Raw genomic sequence first — 17818 nt, forward strand, 5'->3', positions numbered from 1 at the left:
GTTTCAAAATCAGGTGATTTGGTTAATTACCCACATATTTTGTAAGAAATTATACGAAAATTACACTTAGATAAGACAAGAAAATTAAATATTTTGTATGGCCATACCTTGTTTGTCATAAGAGCTGTCCAGAAGACCAGGGGAAGCCAGGAACTTGTCTTTAGTGTAGACATTTGCTCTTTGTTTTTTCAGTTCTTCCTCTCGTTGCTTTACCATCTTAATCTCTTCATCAACCAGTGAGAGGGTGCTCCTGGATCGCAGCTTGAAAAATGGATTGTTGAGGAACGTTTTCTCTTGGGTCTCCACTGAAGAGTTCAAGTTAAACTCCGACGCACTTCGAATGATTAGGTTTGATGTTTCCAGTATGATTACATTGGGGGGATCGTCAGACCTCCAGTCAGCAGATTTAGATGACACCAACTTTCCAGTATGGCATGGACTCTGATGGCAAGATTCAGGTTCAAGTATGATAACGTTGTTGGCTGCCATTTCATGCTTCTGTGATCCTCTTGTTGGGGATGAGGTAATAATGAAAGATGGCATTTTGCTGCTGGAAGATAGTCTGCAGTTGTCTTCCTGATGCTCAAACATCTTCCTCTTCTCATCCACTTCTTGACATAAATTCCCAGGGTTCAAGATTACTGGTCTACCCTTTCCCTGCACACAATCACTGGAGTATGATTTTGACATTCCCTTTTCACGCCTTAGGTTTTCCTCTCGCTCAACGATAGAGCGAATCTCCTTCTCAACTGGGGTCTCTGGGTCATCGTATGGTGACCGGTAACTAGAGTCATCCAGGCCAGAATCCTCTGAGCATGGGCTGAACTGGTTGTGTGAGAAATCTCTTCCAAGTGCCAAACTCTCAAGGTCATGATCCCTCTTGGGCCTGTCAATGTTGCGCACTGGTGTGTACATAAAGCTGTGGCTGCCCTGGCAGGTGCCGGTCTTCAGGACTGGTTGGTGTACGAGGTTCTTTGTTTGCTCCTCCATCTGCAACCACTGATTGCGAGCAACTCTAAAATCCACATGCTCTGTGCTCACATTTTCACTCTTCATCTCTTGAATCACACAGTAATCTTTTGGCATTTTCTTGTTTGGGTCTGACTTGATGCAACTAGATGAAGTGTCCTTGTTGTTGCCTGAATTCTTCCCAAGTTCTTCCTCATCCTCCGATATCTTGGACAAGCCATGGAACAGTGAGGAAGGATTGTAAGAGATTTCCTTCACTGGCTGTGCGTAACTTAAGTCGCTCTCTGGTTGCTCCAACAGATCATCTACAGGTATGATGTCCTGCTCTTCTTCCTTTGTATCTGAATGATTGTCAGTGGTCGCTTCAGGCTTTTGAATGAAGAGTTCTTGTGCGCTTAGCTCAAGGCTGTCCAGGTAGGAGTCATCGTCTTCCTTATTGATAGAAGAAGAAAATATAGTCCTCCACTTCTCGTCAGCTTCACTGTCGGATGATGCAGCTGCAATTTCTACACGGACACACTCCTCCAAGTCTTCAGGGTCATGAACAGAGTCTGTAGAGATGTCTGACATAACTTCCTCCCTAATGTACGATTTCAACATGGATTCATCTACTTCATCACCTAAGCCTAAGCCTTCCAAGAATGTCTCATGGGGTTCTGTCTCCAGTGGCTCTAGTATGCCTTTATCTTCAGTGTTCTGCATTATTGACACAGTATTTTTCAGCAGTTCTTCTTTCACTGAATCCTGCCTTTTTCTCATAGCCTCGTTCTCGTACACACTGTCTGCACTGGATGGCGTATCGGAGGACGTAATGGATTCATTGCGATTGAGCTCATCATGATTTTCCTCCAAGACTAATGCTTCTTTCAGGTTGGGCATGTCTTCAAATTCATCAGCGTTTGTCTCTGTGGGAGGCAACGCCGCTAAAATGTCAACCACTACTTTTGCACTCAGGGATTCTAATAGATCGTCATCATAGCAAGCTTGTTCATCTTCAGCTCTTGTGTCCTTGGTCTCAGGTAACTCAGGCTCCTGGACTTCCATTTCACAGTCAATTATGTTTGCTGTGGTGGATTGCTCACTCGTCTCCATGGTTACTGTCTTGGAGGGGGACTTCGGCTCTGTTTCTGTCTGATTTGAAGAGGGAAAGCAACCTTCGTTCACTTCTACGCCATCCAGCTCTGGAACCTGTGCAGCTCCCTACAAACAACAGATGAATGCCAATGAACATCAACACAGACCAGCTTTCCTCTGACCAGTAACCTACATCGATCGGTCATAACATATAACACTGACAGCAGAAATAAAATACATTGCTGAGGAAAGGACAACTGGTGAACCAGCAACAGGCTCATGGTAATATGAGGCTCACTGCTGTGATCCATGGAGGCCCCACCTCACAATGTACAGTACTTAAAGGATCTGCTGCTAACATCTTAGTGCCAGGTACCACAGGACATCTTCAGAGATGTTCTGGAGTCCATGCCTCAAATGCTCAGAGCTGTTGTGGCCACAAAGGGCAACCTTCTCAATATTTGGCCGGTGGTGTTAATGTTATGATAGATCTAGATACCCGTCATGTAGTCTGCATTTACCCTGTGTTTAGTGGTCATCCTGCATTTGAATGATCAGTAAGAAGAACAGCAGTGCCTCACAGTGTTTACAAAGGGTTTTCTTTACTTCTGGGTTTAGCCACTTGACAGACACAGAGGTTAACAGATGGTGCTTATCTTGAGCAAGTTGCAAGAGAACAAGCAACAAGACTCGTTAGTTACAGGCAAGCTTTTACCTTGAACTGCTGCCATAGAAAGATCAGAACACAATTTACCTTCTCTCGCAAATGGTTCAATTGAAATGCGCCTTGTTTTTCCCTGTTAAAAAACATCCCAACATTTATTCCCTGGATACAATTATTTGAAGAGCTTCAGACAATACTGAATAGGAAAATCAATTGTGGTTTGTTTACTATTGCAGTGAATCATTTCGCAAAATGGGTTGAGCTCAGGGAGGGAATGCAGGAGCCTGACGGAATTAAATGGATCCATTATGTAAGACTGCAGAATTGGGTTCCTCGCCCACATGTGATGCACCAGTGTCCCTCCAGCTGATTAGCCATGGCCCCCATTAAGGTCAGGAGAGGAAGTGCCTGGAGCAGAGCAGAACCCCATGAGGCAATGTCCCTGTCTACTCTGACAGCATACTGCTATATAGCGCTCACAGCAAAGGCAGCCTGAGCCACTGCAGATTTGCTGCATTAACTTTTGTTCAGAATTACAACAGATTGCCTGGTCAGTTATTTACTTAACTTTCTGTACTTGCCGATGTCCTGTGATAAACCACTGATAAAGGCAATGGAGCTTGGCCAAACTAGCACTGAGCTCATGTGTACCTGCTGCCAAGTGTCAAAGTAATGTTTACGTTAATCCTAAAACTTGTTCACCCAATGGGAATTAAAAAACTATTGGATACAGAAAGCAGATCTACTGCTGAATGCACCCTAATCCCCATGGTTCTTAGGGAGCTCACTTCAGCAATGTGTTAGTGCTTCATCATTACAACTTTGCGTACATTGCCCAATATATAAACAGTCAATAAGAAGAGAAAGAAGAAGAATATGAATAAGAAGAATCTTAAGTTCCTGCAAGACACATTAATATATGTTCAACATATGTGCAGATTCTCAGCAACAGTTAATCTGAAATCACTCAAAACAACTTTTAATGTAAACCTTTTAATGTAACCAAGAGAAAAGCTCAAATTGCTCTCCACTTCAACTTCTGTAATTTTCACCCTAATCAGGCCAGACAAAAGGCATAAAGCATGATGAAAACAACAGACTGCAAAAGTGCTGAAATGCCATGGCAACAGCCCAGTAGGTATAACAGCTCAGCTGGTGAGCAAACGTCCACGCTTGCAGGCTTCCAGTCTCAGCATTTGTGTCATAAAAATCGGTATGCAATAAATAATTCAGTGACATCAGATTAGCATTGAAGACAGGCAGAGCGAAACGGAGGTATTACTGAGCAGTATGCACCTACCAGCAGCTTCAGCCAGAACAGCCAGAAGGAGATCATTTCTGTCCTGTGCCTAAGTAAGTTACTCTTCCCTCAACAAAATCTGCATGCACTGTGAACTACTGGGTCTGTGCTGTGGGAGAAATCTACATGAAACTATTGATCAGAGGCTGGCAACTGAATAAACCTGGGCACTTTATTGACAGATATGCCATTGTGATCAGGAAACTGTCAGTGATGCCTATTGTAAGTGGTGCCTCCAGCAACAGTCCCATTGCAAACATCCATAAAGGGCTCTTATACAGTGAATAACTGATTGTGCAACAGAGGGGTTTTTTCACTGTGGTCCTCCTGTTCACTTGTACACTTTTAGCCTGTTGTCAATAGGTCAACAGTCAATAAGGTGACAGTCACAGTATTTAAAATATAGACACTGCTTAGACGCAGACACTGGTTGTTGTTCCTGAAAATGATCTCAAACAACTTATTTTATTTGTAAAAAAGACTAAAAAAATGCGGTCTGTTAAGCGATGCCTTAAGAGAACCACCTTTTGGTTATATAAGAACCATTTTTGTAAAAGAGAACGTTTTAAATGTTTGAAAAAGTTTTTTTTTTTTACCCATCTAAGGGTTCTTATCTTCACAGGTTTCCTTCAGTGCATCTTCATATTCATATTCATATTCATATCAGGTCTGCAGCCAGCTGATCACAGTGAACCTTTCAAGTTTTCATCACCGTTGTCTACAGAAAGTGCGTGTGCTGAGTGCTGAAGGTAAGGTGCTGTTTAATTTCAAGGATTTTTCTTTCACAAACACACAATAACCTGTGAATCATACGAAGGGTTGAAGTGAAAAGAGGCTTGGCAGTGCGTGGGCTGGCCATTCAGACCTCCAGCCAGCCACGTTTTTGAAAAGCTCAGAGCCTTAAGAGACAGCATGATTAGCCTCCCCTGTGACAAAAGTCACCACACAGCAGGAGGACCAGCAAGTTTCGCAGGAGAACAGGAATAGCTGTGATGAGGCAATGCAGACAGCATACATCCTCCAATCGCTCAGCATTTAAGATTTGGTATGTCGCTCATGCCGTGGCCGTGCCGTTGCTAAACCTCAACACTTCTGATTGCCGTTAGGAATCACTCTTGAAAAAGGACGGACCTAGAATTAGCAAATGAGGATGTTATTATTTGAGCTGTTGCAGAGATGGCCCATGTTCAGCCCTCTGAGTGTTAAACATTTCACATTCCTGTAGAGGTTTGAGGGCTGGTCCTCTAGTGCACCCCTGTCTGAGGGTCTGAGCAGAGCTCTTCATCAGTAATCAGTAGCTGTGAGTGCCCATCCACTCTGACTGCTCTCCCACAGACACATGCTGAGGGGCTGGGATATTTTGGCTACGCTTCTGTTAGCATATCAAATCTACTGTTTGCCGTTTTTCACACAGATTTAAGGCAATAATTTTTTAACAGTGTTTTAACTCTCAGTTTTTTTTGTACCTACAACATTCAAATTCACTTCTGAGCTACTAATATAAAAGTTAATTATTCCCCAAAAACAATTATGCTGTTAGATGCATCTCATACACATTCAGAACATGCTCAAATACATCCTAAACCAGACAAAACACATTAAATACATCATTTTATTTCACAGTTAAAAGGTACAGAGGAAAAAAAGGTCACCTTAATTGAACCTTTTCTAAACTCATGATGCAAGAGTATGAAATAACCCCCTTAAAATTTAGTTAAACAAACTTTTTACAGGCCTTTAAATAGGTTGAAATGATTTATGCTTTTACACCAGAATAATATGAATGAAAGTAAGTGTGCATGTAAATGTGAATGATTAATATCTTAACACTTGCTTTCTGTCAGCATTCACCTCTCAAGAGCAAAGGAAATACAATTTCATGCACAAAGCTGTCATTAATGGTTCATCAACACAAACTCTAATCATACCTTCATCACAAATCCCCTGTCGTTACCAACAGTACTGCAGGTTTAAAGTCAATATCTCTTTATTGCTTTGTGGTTTGATGCCCCACAATAACTATCAGTCTCCCAACAGCAGATGCACTACCAGCAGCAAGCCCTGTAACACTTTACAGCATGCCTACAAAATGCCCTGCACAATTCATTCAGTTACCTTTAGTTGCAAAGTCAGACGTAGCCTGTAAGTGTAGCTGTGGCTGTCCTACCTTGTGCTGTGGCAGCAGCAGAGTGCAGAGTGCTAGGCTGGTGCTCTTCCCTGTAGCCACAGAGACTGCAACTCTCACTGAATGTGCGAGAAGCAGCCAATAGCTGATCATTCTGCCTCTACTGCTCCGCTACACACTCTCTCACACATGCACAAACACACACACACACACACACACACACAGACACACACAAGTACTCTCACAGGATGTTATTAAATGCTGTCAGCGCTGGTTGCAGATATCTTCTTCTGACTGACACCATCAGTCTTTTTGGTCTATTAAAAATGTATCACATTGTAGAAGATTGAATTACAAGTTCTGCCTTATTCAAAGTCTGTAAAATCTGTAGGAAAGTGATAGAGGGGAAATAACCCCTGAAAATATCTAATCCTATCTCTGACGGTACGAATCGATGGCTCTGAAAAGAGGGTTGATTATGCAGACACAAATTATAGAGTGAAGTTTTAGCATTCCTGCATAATCCAGTGGTTGAGATGTAAACAAAGTTATTGTCTTGAGAGTTTCTTAATGTTAAGAAAGTGAATTAAACAACTAGTTGGCCTGTGAACCCATTGCTTTGATCTTATCTAGTCTGAATCAGTACATTTCTGTAAAATGACTGGAATTTGCCTTGAAGTCCTTGATTAAACGCAGCTCCAAGTCACAAAGCAAGGCTCTGGCTAATCCTGCTTAGAAATCTGTGTAAAAGACTGTTAACTTGTGTGACTGGTAGTATTTTAGATACTCCTTGGCATTCAGAAATGATCAGTAACTGTCTCCTGCAATCTGTAAGACCAAATCCAAACTAGACATAATCAGCTCTATGATCAGGAAGAACCAGGGCATGTCCCTTATGATTTCCAAATTTGCAATTAGATTTCAAATATCACAAATGTAGAGCATCTAAAAAAAATGCTAGTGTATTCCTTAAGGAAATAGGTTTGCTCTTCATTCATTACACACAGTCCTCATATTACGTTACTTACTTTAAAATGATTATATTATTGGTCTATAACCATATTATTTTAAAAAGAGTTTATCCTGATTTTGTTGGCGTAACCGTCTCTACTATCCAGTGAAGGTGTTTTACCCCTCTAGCCCATGCCTGGCATTAGGCATGGTGTCAATAGGTTCATGTTTATCTGCTTGTATATGCCACCATTTGCTATTGATTAAAGAATGGTTAGCTTTAATATCTATAGAAACCCTCATAACATGTTGTTTGCTGACAGGATCTGCCTTTGTCTGTAGGAATGAGCCAATGTTCTTATATCTGCATTACTAATCATGACTGAAAAATTACTAACTCCAGGCTGAAAACTAAAAAAACAACACTCATCCATGAAGAAATAAATTTTAAGACTTTCCATTTGTCCATTTGTTGATGTTTTTATTGCTTCTGAATATAAAGAGTAAAGAAGTCTTCTAATCTTTTTGGTTCGTAATTATTGGGCATCCAAACCATTGTCTTTCAAGAAAACTTACTGGCATATATTACAAACTGAATGCATATACTGTACAGTTCTTTACAATTCCCTGGAGGAAAAAAAACACTGGCCTTTATGAACTGTCCTTTGCTTAGTTTTATGTAATATTCTCAATGAATCCAGTAGCTAGCAAATCACAGAAGTACATATAGTGCTATGTGGAAGAATGCTGCTTGTTTGCCTGAATTACAGTGCTTTCACATAGACTGCTTACACTCCTGGGAATACTGTCAGCACTGCTGTTTTTGGCTATAATTGTCATTCTTATAAGCAAAAAAAATAGTTTGTTTTTCCTACAAACAACAACAAAAGACACAACAAGTTACAAAAACATATGAGTTTTGCACAGAATTTCTCCCACATATTGTACTGTACACTGCATCACAAAATCATAATGTTATTGAAGCCATCTCTTCTCCTTGTCTTGTTTCTGAGTTTCTCATAAACTTTTCATTTCATTAAGTCTCAGTTCTAGTGTAGAGGACACATTCCTAGATCCGTCCTTTCTCTGATGTCTTCATCAAATATGTGAGTTTGGGATCTTGCTGTGTGGAAGAGGCACATGTGTTTCTAGCTGGGGTACTTTCTTTCTCCAGACTGTGGAGACAAGGGAGAGCAGTTCAGTATATCCACGACATTGATGTATAGAATTATCACTTTTCTGTGGTGCTGTTAAATGGGTGCTTTAATCCACACACCGCACACACACACACACTCAAAGTAAAATTATGGGGTTGGGAGGAACAAAACAATAGATATGTGGGGCCTTGTACATTTCTGCAGACATTTTGCTTACATAATGCAAGGCTATGATTATATAACTACTTCTCAAGCAGATGTTATGAAATGCCTCTTGAACAGCCACTGTGCCTTGAAAGCGACCAAGGACACGCTGTTCAATTACGGCTGATGGACAGCAAAGGCCAGTGCGATATCGCGCATTATTCTTTAGCACAGGAAAAAGGCTTAGACTCAATCACATACTGGCACACAGCAATTCTTTAGGAAGGAAAACATCACAATTAAGCCAAGATAATGGCTGAAGTGCTTGGACCCTGAAATATAAATAGACATGATAGATCAATCTGCCCAAAATCTGTCCACTTCTAAAAGTGTTATGGTCATATTTCTTTATTAGTTTAGTAAAAACTTAATTGTTAAAGGTAAAAGGTAAATAACAGGAAAACAGGGTTAATTTTTCAAAACTGGAATTTATTAGTTGGAAAAATAAATTGGCAATCTAACAATATAGAACACCAACACATTTACACAAAACATGCAGTTTTAATTTTCTAATAATTCTTATGTTATGTGTGATGGCAAGGCTAGGGCATTTGAGGCACTCTGACATGCGCAACACATATTTATGAGAAACGGATGTGATCATTTTGTCCACTGAGTGGGGCTAAAGCTCCTATCAGGATACACCAAGCTTTTAACCCATTAATCTCCATAACTGAAATTTAAAATGTCCTTTAGTCCATATGTGCTCTGAGCTTGCCTGAGGACATATCTGAAGATATGTTTTCCTCAATGATATCTAATGGTGAGTTCAAGCTCTTCATTTATTATATTAAACTTAGTCTTTTGGGGCAGGAGGCTGCTGATTTTAATTAACATACTAGAACATCCTAAACTGACTATGAATAAAAGCTGGAAATGATGTTTAGTAAAAAAGGTAGGGTAAATTAGCCTAATGTTGGGACATTTTTGCATTGAAGAGGCTTTCTGTTTAAAGATTGCTCCAACCGTAAGCTAAGACTGGACATTTGAGATGTCATGTGTTAACCCATTGTTTTATTGGGTTAACCTTGCACCAAAAAAAATAAATAAATAAAGATAATTTTATGACACATGGCATTTTTGTCATACTAAATGTACATGACAAATGTATGTGAACATGCTAAACAATCACTACTAGAAGATCTTTCACAAAGTATGTTTTCAGATTGGCTGGTCAGTTTTAGGGACAGCTTAACAATCTCCAAACATCTCTTACCCCTTACTCTACTGGACAAGTTTGGCTATTGCCTGAAGGTCTACTTTACTGTTTTGGCAGTTCCTGATAAATGCTTTAGCATTACAACAGGTCTTTATGTGAATGGACAATGACCTGTGTCCCCTTCTTCCATTCAGGAAGTTAACAAGTTAACAGTCTGTTGGTTTTTTAATGAGAGTAAATCTAAATCATGTTTCAGCATTTCAGCCTAAAGGACAATCAGATGTGAGTAGACACGGTCAAGGGAATTCTGCTCTTCGATGTACAAATGTTAAGAAGGTTAAAGAGAGAGATGAAAATGCTGTTACATGCCATGTTGCCGTTGTATTTCTTTGATGATACCTGAGGCACTGGAATCTTCTGTCCCATGTCTCATCATGTGTCCTCCTGGGCTGTGGCTTTGGATCACACTAGGCCTGACCTCTGAGCGATGGACATTGTCACTCCTGGGCTGGAAGATCTTGCTGTGGTAGCCACGTGGATGGTACGACAACGGTGGCTCTGCATCGTTTTCTTCCTCATCACTGCTAATAACCACCAGCTCAGCCTGCATTTTCCTGTCTTCCTCGTCTGACTCTGCATTCTGATAACCCATAAAAATCATAGTGATTGGCTCACTTTGGCCCAACCCAGATGGAATGGAGTTCACTACGTTGAACACTAAGTCTTCCTTCTGAGAAAGAGGGGAGGTTCTCTCAAATTCCAACTCAAAATCAGACTCTGGAGTGAACCTTTCCTGTTCTTCTGGCTCCTGGATGAGCTCTTCTTTGTACCAGTGATCACCATCACATCCTTTGGAGAGATCATCATCCAGTCTGTTTACACAGGTTTGGCAAGCAAATTGTTTAGTGTGAGGATATTGCTTAGTTTTGGGATTTGGAATGTGAGAAGCTGAGATTTTGGTATCTGCTTGACCTTGAACATCCATGACGCTGTCAGGTTGTAATGGGCTGGGGGTCTTGCTTGCCGTGTGGAGACCACTGGGTGCTGGGCTAACCACACCTCGTTCCCCTTTATTAGGAGTGCAAGGCTGGCTATATGGGCTAGAGAACACAGGCTCATGGTACTCCACATCACCCGAAGCCTTCTTCTCTGTTGCTTTTCTCAGAAGCTCCTCCACTTCTAAATGACTCAGTTCATCTAACCCATCCTCTGACATCTTTCCATCGGACTGTACAGCATAGACAGACTTCCTGCCGTCATCGTAGACTTTGATGCCTTTCTGCTGGAACTCCTGAGGAGTGACCGTGGCAGAGGAGAGAACATGACTCTTTCCTGTCCGCAGGTCTTTTTCCACACTGATTTCCATGGCATACATTGCTGAAGAACAAACAGTAGAAGCAACCATGAGCCAGGAAGCATTTCTTCATCTTTTCCCTTATTTTGTAGGTTTGTAAAAATAAGGGTGCAAAATGATACTGGAGAAATCCAGTTAGGAAACCAGTTGTGCTTCCCTAAAATCCTTTAATAGATGGTTTCTTTTTGTGAATGAGATGTGTGAATGTGAATTGGTGTCTTTTTGGTAACACTTCAATATACATATACTACATTATTAGCAGTAACTAGAGTGAATTAAGCATTTTCCAAAGCCCTTTTATTTATGCATGATATATCATAATCTGAAATTCAGTTTCTTTCATAGAAGTGTATCTGATGACGTTTCTGCTATTTGCAGATGAGGGGATGTGGGGGTCTCCAGCATGCACTTGAGCGGTTTGCAGTAACTGAGTGTAAAGCGGACAGAGTTTATGAGGGGGTGAGCCTACCCCAAGTGAAGGAGTTTATGGGGGGGTGAGCCTACCCCAAGTGGGGGATTTTAAGTATCTCAGGGGATTGTTCATGGGTGGCTGAGGTGGTTCAGGCATGTGATCAGAATGCCCCCCTGGATGCCTCCCGTTGGAGGTGTACCGGGCAGAACCAACTAGGAGAAGTCCCAGGGGAAGACCCAGGACCTGCTGGAAGGATTATATCTCTTGACTGGCCTTGGAGTGCTTGGGGTGATGGTGATGGGATGATGATGAGGTCTGAGCTTTGGGAAAATCTTAATTTAATTTAGTTTCTGCTTAATAATGCAATGTAAGAAATGAACAGCCAATCATTTCTCTATTAATTACTAATTATAATTAAGTAATACATTTCCTAGAACCGTACATCCAAGTCAGGAAGCAGTTTTATTGTGACTGTATAGCCATGGTGAAGTCAGTGTGCTATTCAGAATGCCCAGAAACTCACTCATACCCTTTTTCTCTGGTTCAACATCAGGCTCCTGTACTGAAGTGTTAATTCTTCTCAAAAGTGTAGGGGTGTAGGATTTAGGCATATCAGGTATTGCAGAGTAGATGTATTGGATCGGCTCTGTAACAGATTTGGTTCAATTAGATGTTATTTCAAAAAAAAAAAAAGATGTGCAAGTCAACGTACTGTTAGCATGGACTAGTATGCAAAGCACACCGAAAAAGAAAGTATTTTTACCTGGTTGGAGGTCGCCATTTATTTCCTGTGTAGAAATACAGTGGGTCGACGTCAAATAATGTGAAGATAAACAACAAACTGCTTTGCCCGATCCACAACTCATCAAGCTCACATTCTTCTGTTAGTTCTGACAGCCAAAAGACTGCAAAGGCTTATTATTGCAAAACAAAACCAAAGCACTGTCTTCATGAACTCATGTCATGCTTGTGACTCATAACTCTGCTGACCCATCAGCTGTCGGGAGTAGGACAATCCACAACACTGCAATGACCAGCATGCCCACACATGGCCAAATGATTAACCAAGCAATACCTTTATGATGTCTTCTGCAGTCTTCTCCACCTTCCTTAGCTGCTTCAAAATGAGCTCTTCGTTCTCTGAGATATTCATCTCCTGGGTCTCAAGAGCGCTGATCTCACTCTCTATTCTGCAGAACAGAATACAGAAAAATACAGAATTAAGTGGCAGCACACTCTGGAGACCACATCCAACAGCTTTTCAAACACCCACTCAAACCTGATCGCACTGAGGGTTTGTAAGAACAAGCAGTGTGTCATAAAAATCATTACTGTGAAAAGGAAGATCTAGTCCTAAATGTGAATTATATTTTATTGACATTTGAATATGTTTTACTATATGTTCAACTAAATGTTTGAAGACTTTGTTGCCCACTGAGCCACATTAGCATTAATACTGCTGTTGTTTGTGGTTCTGTATTTCTGCTTTTTGCAGTTCTATCCCATTGGTTTTTATTGCCAGTTTCCATCTGCTCTATAGCTGCATCTTACAATAATTACCAACCTGAGAGTGTGAGGGGGAATGTGTTTCCTCTCACACACATGTAGCCAATCAACGCACATGGAGGACGGTGCTAACAACATGAAGTGCGGCATACCAGATATGCTAATATGGACCCCTTCAGTTCAAGCAATAGTTTAGACAACGGTACTACTTAGACAACGGTACCTGGGAACAATCTGGAAGCCTTGTGAGAGCTCTGCTGTTCTCCAGGTTTAGGTGTAATTGAATATTTTGGGCTAAAAGCCACTCATGAACTAAGCATTTTTGATGTTAATGTTTAGGCGGCATAACAGTAATACCATATACCGTAGTATTTAAAAATGTTAAAAGCATCTCCAACCAAAGATATTTCAAAATTACATCAGGTCTGATGTGTAAAATGTCTGGTATTTCTTGTATCTTGTACACAGACAAAATAGCTGATTCATTCAAGTGAGTGACTTTGATTGTCACCCTGTGAGCAAACTGAATTTTATTTTATGTTTATTTGACCGTTTTGTTTTTAAAATAATGCAAGACAAGATGGTAAGGAAGCCACGTAAACCATCTGCACTACTTGCACACCCTACACTACTCCCCAACCTGGTATACTGTAGCAGTAAATTGTAAATTTATTACCATTGTAATAAATTTAAGATGGTGTGATACTTCCCAATCTTACTGATTATATCCCCTCTCGGCCTTTCCTCTGCTGTGTGATATCTTGTTGCACCTCTTTGACCCAAGTCTGAACTTTGTTTCGTATATTATTCGTCTAATTAGTTATCCATTTTTTCATCTTTGCAGTATCGCTAAACTGCTCTCTGTTTTCCTTTAAAGTTGCTGAGCTCCAGGTGAATACTTACATTACATCTTAGTTAGGTTTTTGCCATTCTTAGTTTTTTGAATTACCTTCTTAAACCCTTCACCCTCTTCAATACATTCAAAACTCTGCGACCAGAGTCTTAGTACACACTAGGAAATCTGCCAATATCACCCCTGACCCTCATCAGCTACACTGGCTACCAGTTACAGAATGCATCAGTTATTAAATCCTGCTCTTGACCCTTCAGACCTTGCACCTACATATCTGTCTGCTCACTTATATCCATATGCCCCTTTGCAAAGGGTAAGTTCCTCTGATTTTGGTCTTCTGGCTGGTCCTAGGTTTGGGCTTTTCTCTGTGGGCGGCAGGTCTTTTAGTGTTGCTGCCCCCACACTTTGGAACTACGTACCTTCTTCTATCCACTCGTCTCCCTCTCTTTCCTTCGTCAAAGCCCAAAAAGCTACAAACATAGCTTTTCTCAGAATACTGTCATTCTACTTGATTTTCTCTTTTTTTTATTCCTAAATTGTAAAGCATCCTTGGGTTTGTGCAATGAGCTATATAAGTGTAACATAACAATAACAACAACATTAATAAAAATAATGATATTAAAATGAATGGGATGAATAGGGAGTAAGAGATTTTTAAATCTGTATAATTATCATCTCTGTAACAGGTGAAATTACCACAATAAGCTAGAGTCTACACTCAAACACAACAAATGACCAATCTCTGTGAAGAAAAGACTCTAATGCTTTGACGATCTCCCGTTCCATTAAAGATAAGCCATCCACTGAGCTGATCACAGGCAGCTTAATAAAGCTGTGAAAACAAAAAATGTGTTTTGTCACGTTGTGATTGAGGTCATGCCTTTAAACCTCAATGTCAGAAACATCTGAGGTGACGAGAAGCCTTCTCCTGGTAACAGGGGAGATATCCTGCAGATTGCTTTTCATCCAATCCACATAAACTGCAGCAATCTGAACTCTAGGAATTGTTAGGGTTTTTTTCAGTTTACTCTCTATCAGTGGGGACAGAGTCAATCAGTTACTCTATCTGAATCTGTTGTGGTGTACTCTACACTCTTAGAAACAACCATGCTATAAATGGTTCTTTGGACAAAGCATTAAAGTATAGGGTCTTTGGAAAAACAAAGTGGTCTTCATAGTCACATATCTCTATTACTTACATGGTTTTTCAAGGAACTAAAACCTTTATTTTTAAGAGTGTAGATGCATTCAAATTGTCTGTGATGACAATCAATACAAGATAAGTATCTCAAATCCCTTCAAACTTGTTTTGCAGTCACACACCCATTCCTCATGGACGTGTGGTTAAAGTTGAACACAATTAACTTAATTAATCTGTATTTTATTAGTAAAAGTCATTCGTCAGATGTAAGCCATTTTGCGTAACCAATTTGTTTGACCAGACAGAGGTAAGAGTAAGTAGACAGATTACATAACACTGTACTGGCTGGCTGTTTGACACTCAAAGCTCATCACAAGGGTTAAATGGGAGTAATCCTGCCAATCGCCTTCCTCACACGGCTCTAAGCAAGAGTGGTAAGTTTGTAGGCTACATGCTGTGAAGTCTATACATTTTGAAGCGGCTAAAAAAGCAGTAAAACAAAAACAGTGACATTGATCTGCAAGTGTAGAGTACCTGTCGATATCACTCTGTAGGAGCCCAGCCTGTTGTTGCTCCTTGTGAGCTTGTGCTCTCATAGCTTCTTCCTCCTCATCATTTTGGCCACTCAGACCGTCCATCAGCCATTGTTCCCGCAGAGCTTTTTTCTGTTCAGAGATCAGAGAGAAGTCTTTAGAGGTCTCTGAAGTTTCTAAGGGTCTTTTCAGGATTCACAACCCCACACACTCTTCAGACATGTTGACCAAGGACTTGAAAATGTAAGAAATACCTTCAGATACTGAAGTTTTAATTTGACTTCTTCAATTTCTCTCCTTTTCTTTGCAATGTCCTCTCGTATTCTTCTTTTGTCCTGTTTTAACACAGATTGATAAGATAGATTGCTAAACACATTAACACATCTAAATTTCAAATATCATGACAATTGGTTCCATGAACCTGCCATGTATATATTTTCACTGCACTGGAAAAAGAAATTCACTGTGTTCATGTTATCCACATTAGCAATATATAAAACATCAACACAACTATTACCAAAAGATGAAATTGCATTGTATGAATATCTTGTGTTAATACAGCAATTTTAATTTACCATGCATTAAGTTGTAGTGTTCCTCAAACACAGGTTGCTTCTTGTTACCCTAACCTAACCCTGACATTTACATTACATTTACAGCATTTAGCTGACACTCTTTATCCAGAGCAACTTACAAGGCAACTTGTATTACAGAGGAGGGCCAATGTAGTGTTAGGAGTCTTGCCCAGGGACTCTTATTGGTGTAGGGCAGCCTAGTCACCCAGACTGTGAATCAAACCCTAGTCTCCCACATGGTGTGGTGGCTCAGTGGCAGATAGTGGTGTTATCCGTTGCGCCACACCAATCGACCTAACCTTCACCCTAGTATGTGTAAGAACTGGATAACATATTGTACAATTAAATATAGTATGAATCTTACTTTTAAAAGGCATTTAAAAGGTGTAAAATGAATTACAGAATAATGTCTCCTTGCAGAAACATTGCCATTAAAGTTCCTCTAAGGTTAGGGTTAGAAAATAAAGGATGCTATTAAAATGTTAGACATTTAGAATAGAGTATCCCTCTCTGTTGATAACCACAGTAGAAAATAATGTGTCATGTACTGTTGACACACTTTCCTATGATTAAAATATATAAAACATAAGACTACATAACATGCTTTTTAGAGGCATATAGCTGTAAATGTGTTCCATTCAAGGCCAGACAGTAACCTCTCAGAAAGAGCTATTCAAATTTGCAATGGCCACTAAATTGCTGGTGTAGGAAATTAGGAATTTAAATGAGGAGAACAGCTTGAGCTTACTGGTCATAAATCATATTTGCATCACTGTCCGTCATTATGATGGACTACAAGTTGGATCCACGGATGTAGTCCGCTGATAAAGTACAGATGTATGTTGCAGTTTATATTAAGTGTTAAGAGTTAGGTGAAGTAATGGGAAAGGCTTTGTGTGACATCTTATTGAAGAAACTCTTTTTATATTCATGCACAGAGAGTTTTGACATATCTATAAAGGGTCAAAGTCATGCAGTAACATGACTAAGATCTAGAATAGCCTAACTATCTCTGACATTTAGGTCTAAGACCTATACTAACCAGTCTAAGACAATAGATTTTTTGAGTGAGATGATAATTTTAATGGTAAACCACCACTGGCACTATGTTTTTAAAATGAAATGCCAAGAAAGCCCAGCAGCGTCTCTACTTCCTCCGGAAGCTGAGAAAGGCCCGTCTCCCTCCACCCATCCTCACCCTCTTCTATAGAGGGACCATAGAGAGCATCCTGAGCAGCTGCATCACTGCCTGGTTTGGGACCTGCACAGCCTCTGACCGCAAGACCCTCCAACGCATTGTGAGGACAGCTTAGAGGATCATCGGAGTCTCTCTCCCCTCCGTCATGGACATTTACACTGCCCGCTGCATCCGCAAAGCAACCAGCATTGAGGATGACTCCACCCACCCTTCACATGGACTGTTCTCCCTCCTGCCATCAGGAAGAAGGTACCGCAGCATCCTGTCCAACACGACCAGACTCTGCAATAGCTTCTTCCCCCAAGCCTTCAGACTTCTCAACTCAACTCAACTTCTGAACTGATGTCTTTTCTGTTACATGCTCTCTCTCTCTCTCTCTCTCTCTCTCTCTCTCTCTCTCTCTCTCTCCCTCTCTCCCTCTCTCCCTCTCTCCCTCTCTCTCCCTCCCTCTCCCTCCCTCTCTCCCAACCATTTACCCCAGATAAAATGGGAAGCATATTTTGCACAAATAACACTACTACCTCACTGGACTCAATATTTATTACACATTGCATAATTTGCACACTACCCCCTAATTATTTATTATTCTTTGTCTGTATTATGTTGTGTTGTCCGTTCACACTTGTATTGTGTTGCACTTGTG

General features: G+C 40.6%; 2 protein-coding genes across 4 annotated transcripts in view; both read right to left on the reverse strand.

Moving 5' to 3' along the window:
• Positions 1-17818, reverse strand: part of palmdb (palmdelphin b) — a 30975-nt gene that overhangs the window by 2587 nt on the left and 10570 nt on the right. Inside the window, exons 3-6 of one of the 3 annotated variants that reach the window (XM_072679633.1) lie at positions 15657-15737; positions 15404-15534; positions 12445-12559; positions 108-2169 (exon numbers count right to left, since the gene is read on the reverse strand). In XM_072679633.1, coding sequence (XP_072535734.1) covers positions 108-2169; positions 12445-12559; positions 15404-15534; positions 15657-15737 — 2389 coding nt within the window. Of the gene's footprint in view, positions 1-107; positions 2170-6122; positions 6328-12444; positions 12560-15403; positions 15535-15656; positions 15738-17818 lie in introns of those variants that run through there. The other 2 variants (XM_072679634.1, XM_072679635.1) reach the window with 2 other exon arrangements.
• On the reverse strand, positions 6420-12076 carry LOC140556107 (palmdelphin). Its single transcript, XM_072679637.1, has 3 exons — positions 11899-12076; positions 10003-10980; positions 6420-8258 (listed from the first exon to the last, which is right to left on the reverse strand). The coding sequence occupies exons 1-3, from the start codon at positions 11978-11980 to the stop codon at positions 8182-8184; spliced, it is 1137 nt and encodes a 378-aa protein (XP_072535738.1). The 5' UTR covers positions 11981-12076; the 3' UTR covers positions 6420-8181.

This window comes from Salminus brasiliensis, chromosome 5 (genome assembly GCF_030463535.1).
Source record: "Salminus brasiliensis chromosome 5, fSalBra1.hap2, whole genome shotgun sequence".
Lineage (NCBI taxonomy): Eukaryota > Metazoa > Chordata > Actinopteri > Characiformes > Bryconidae > Salminus > Salminus brasiliensis.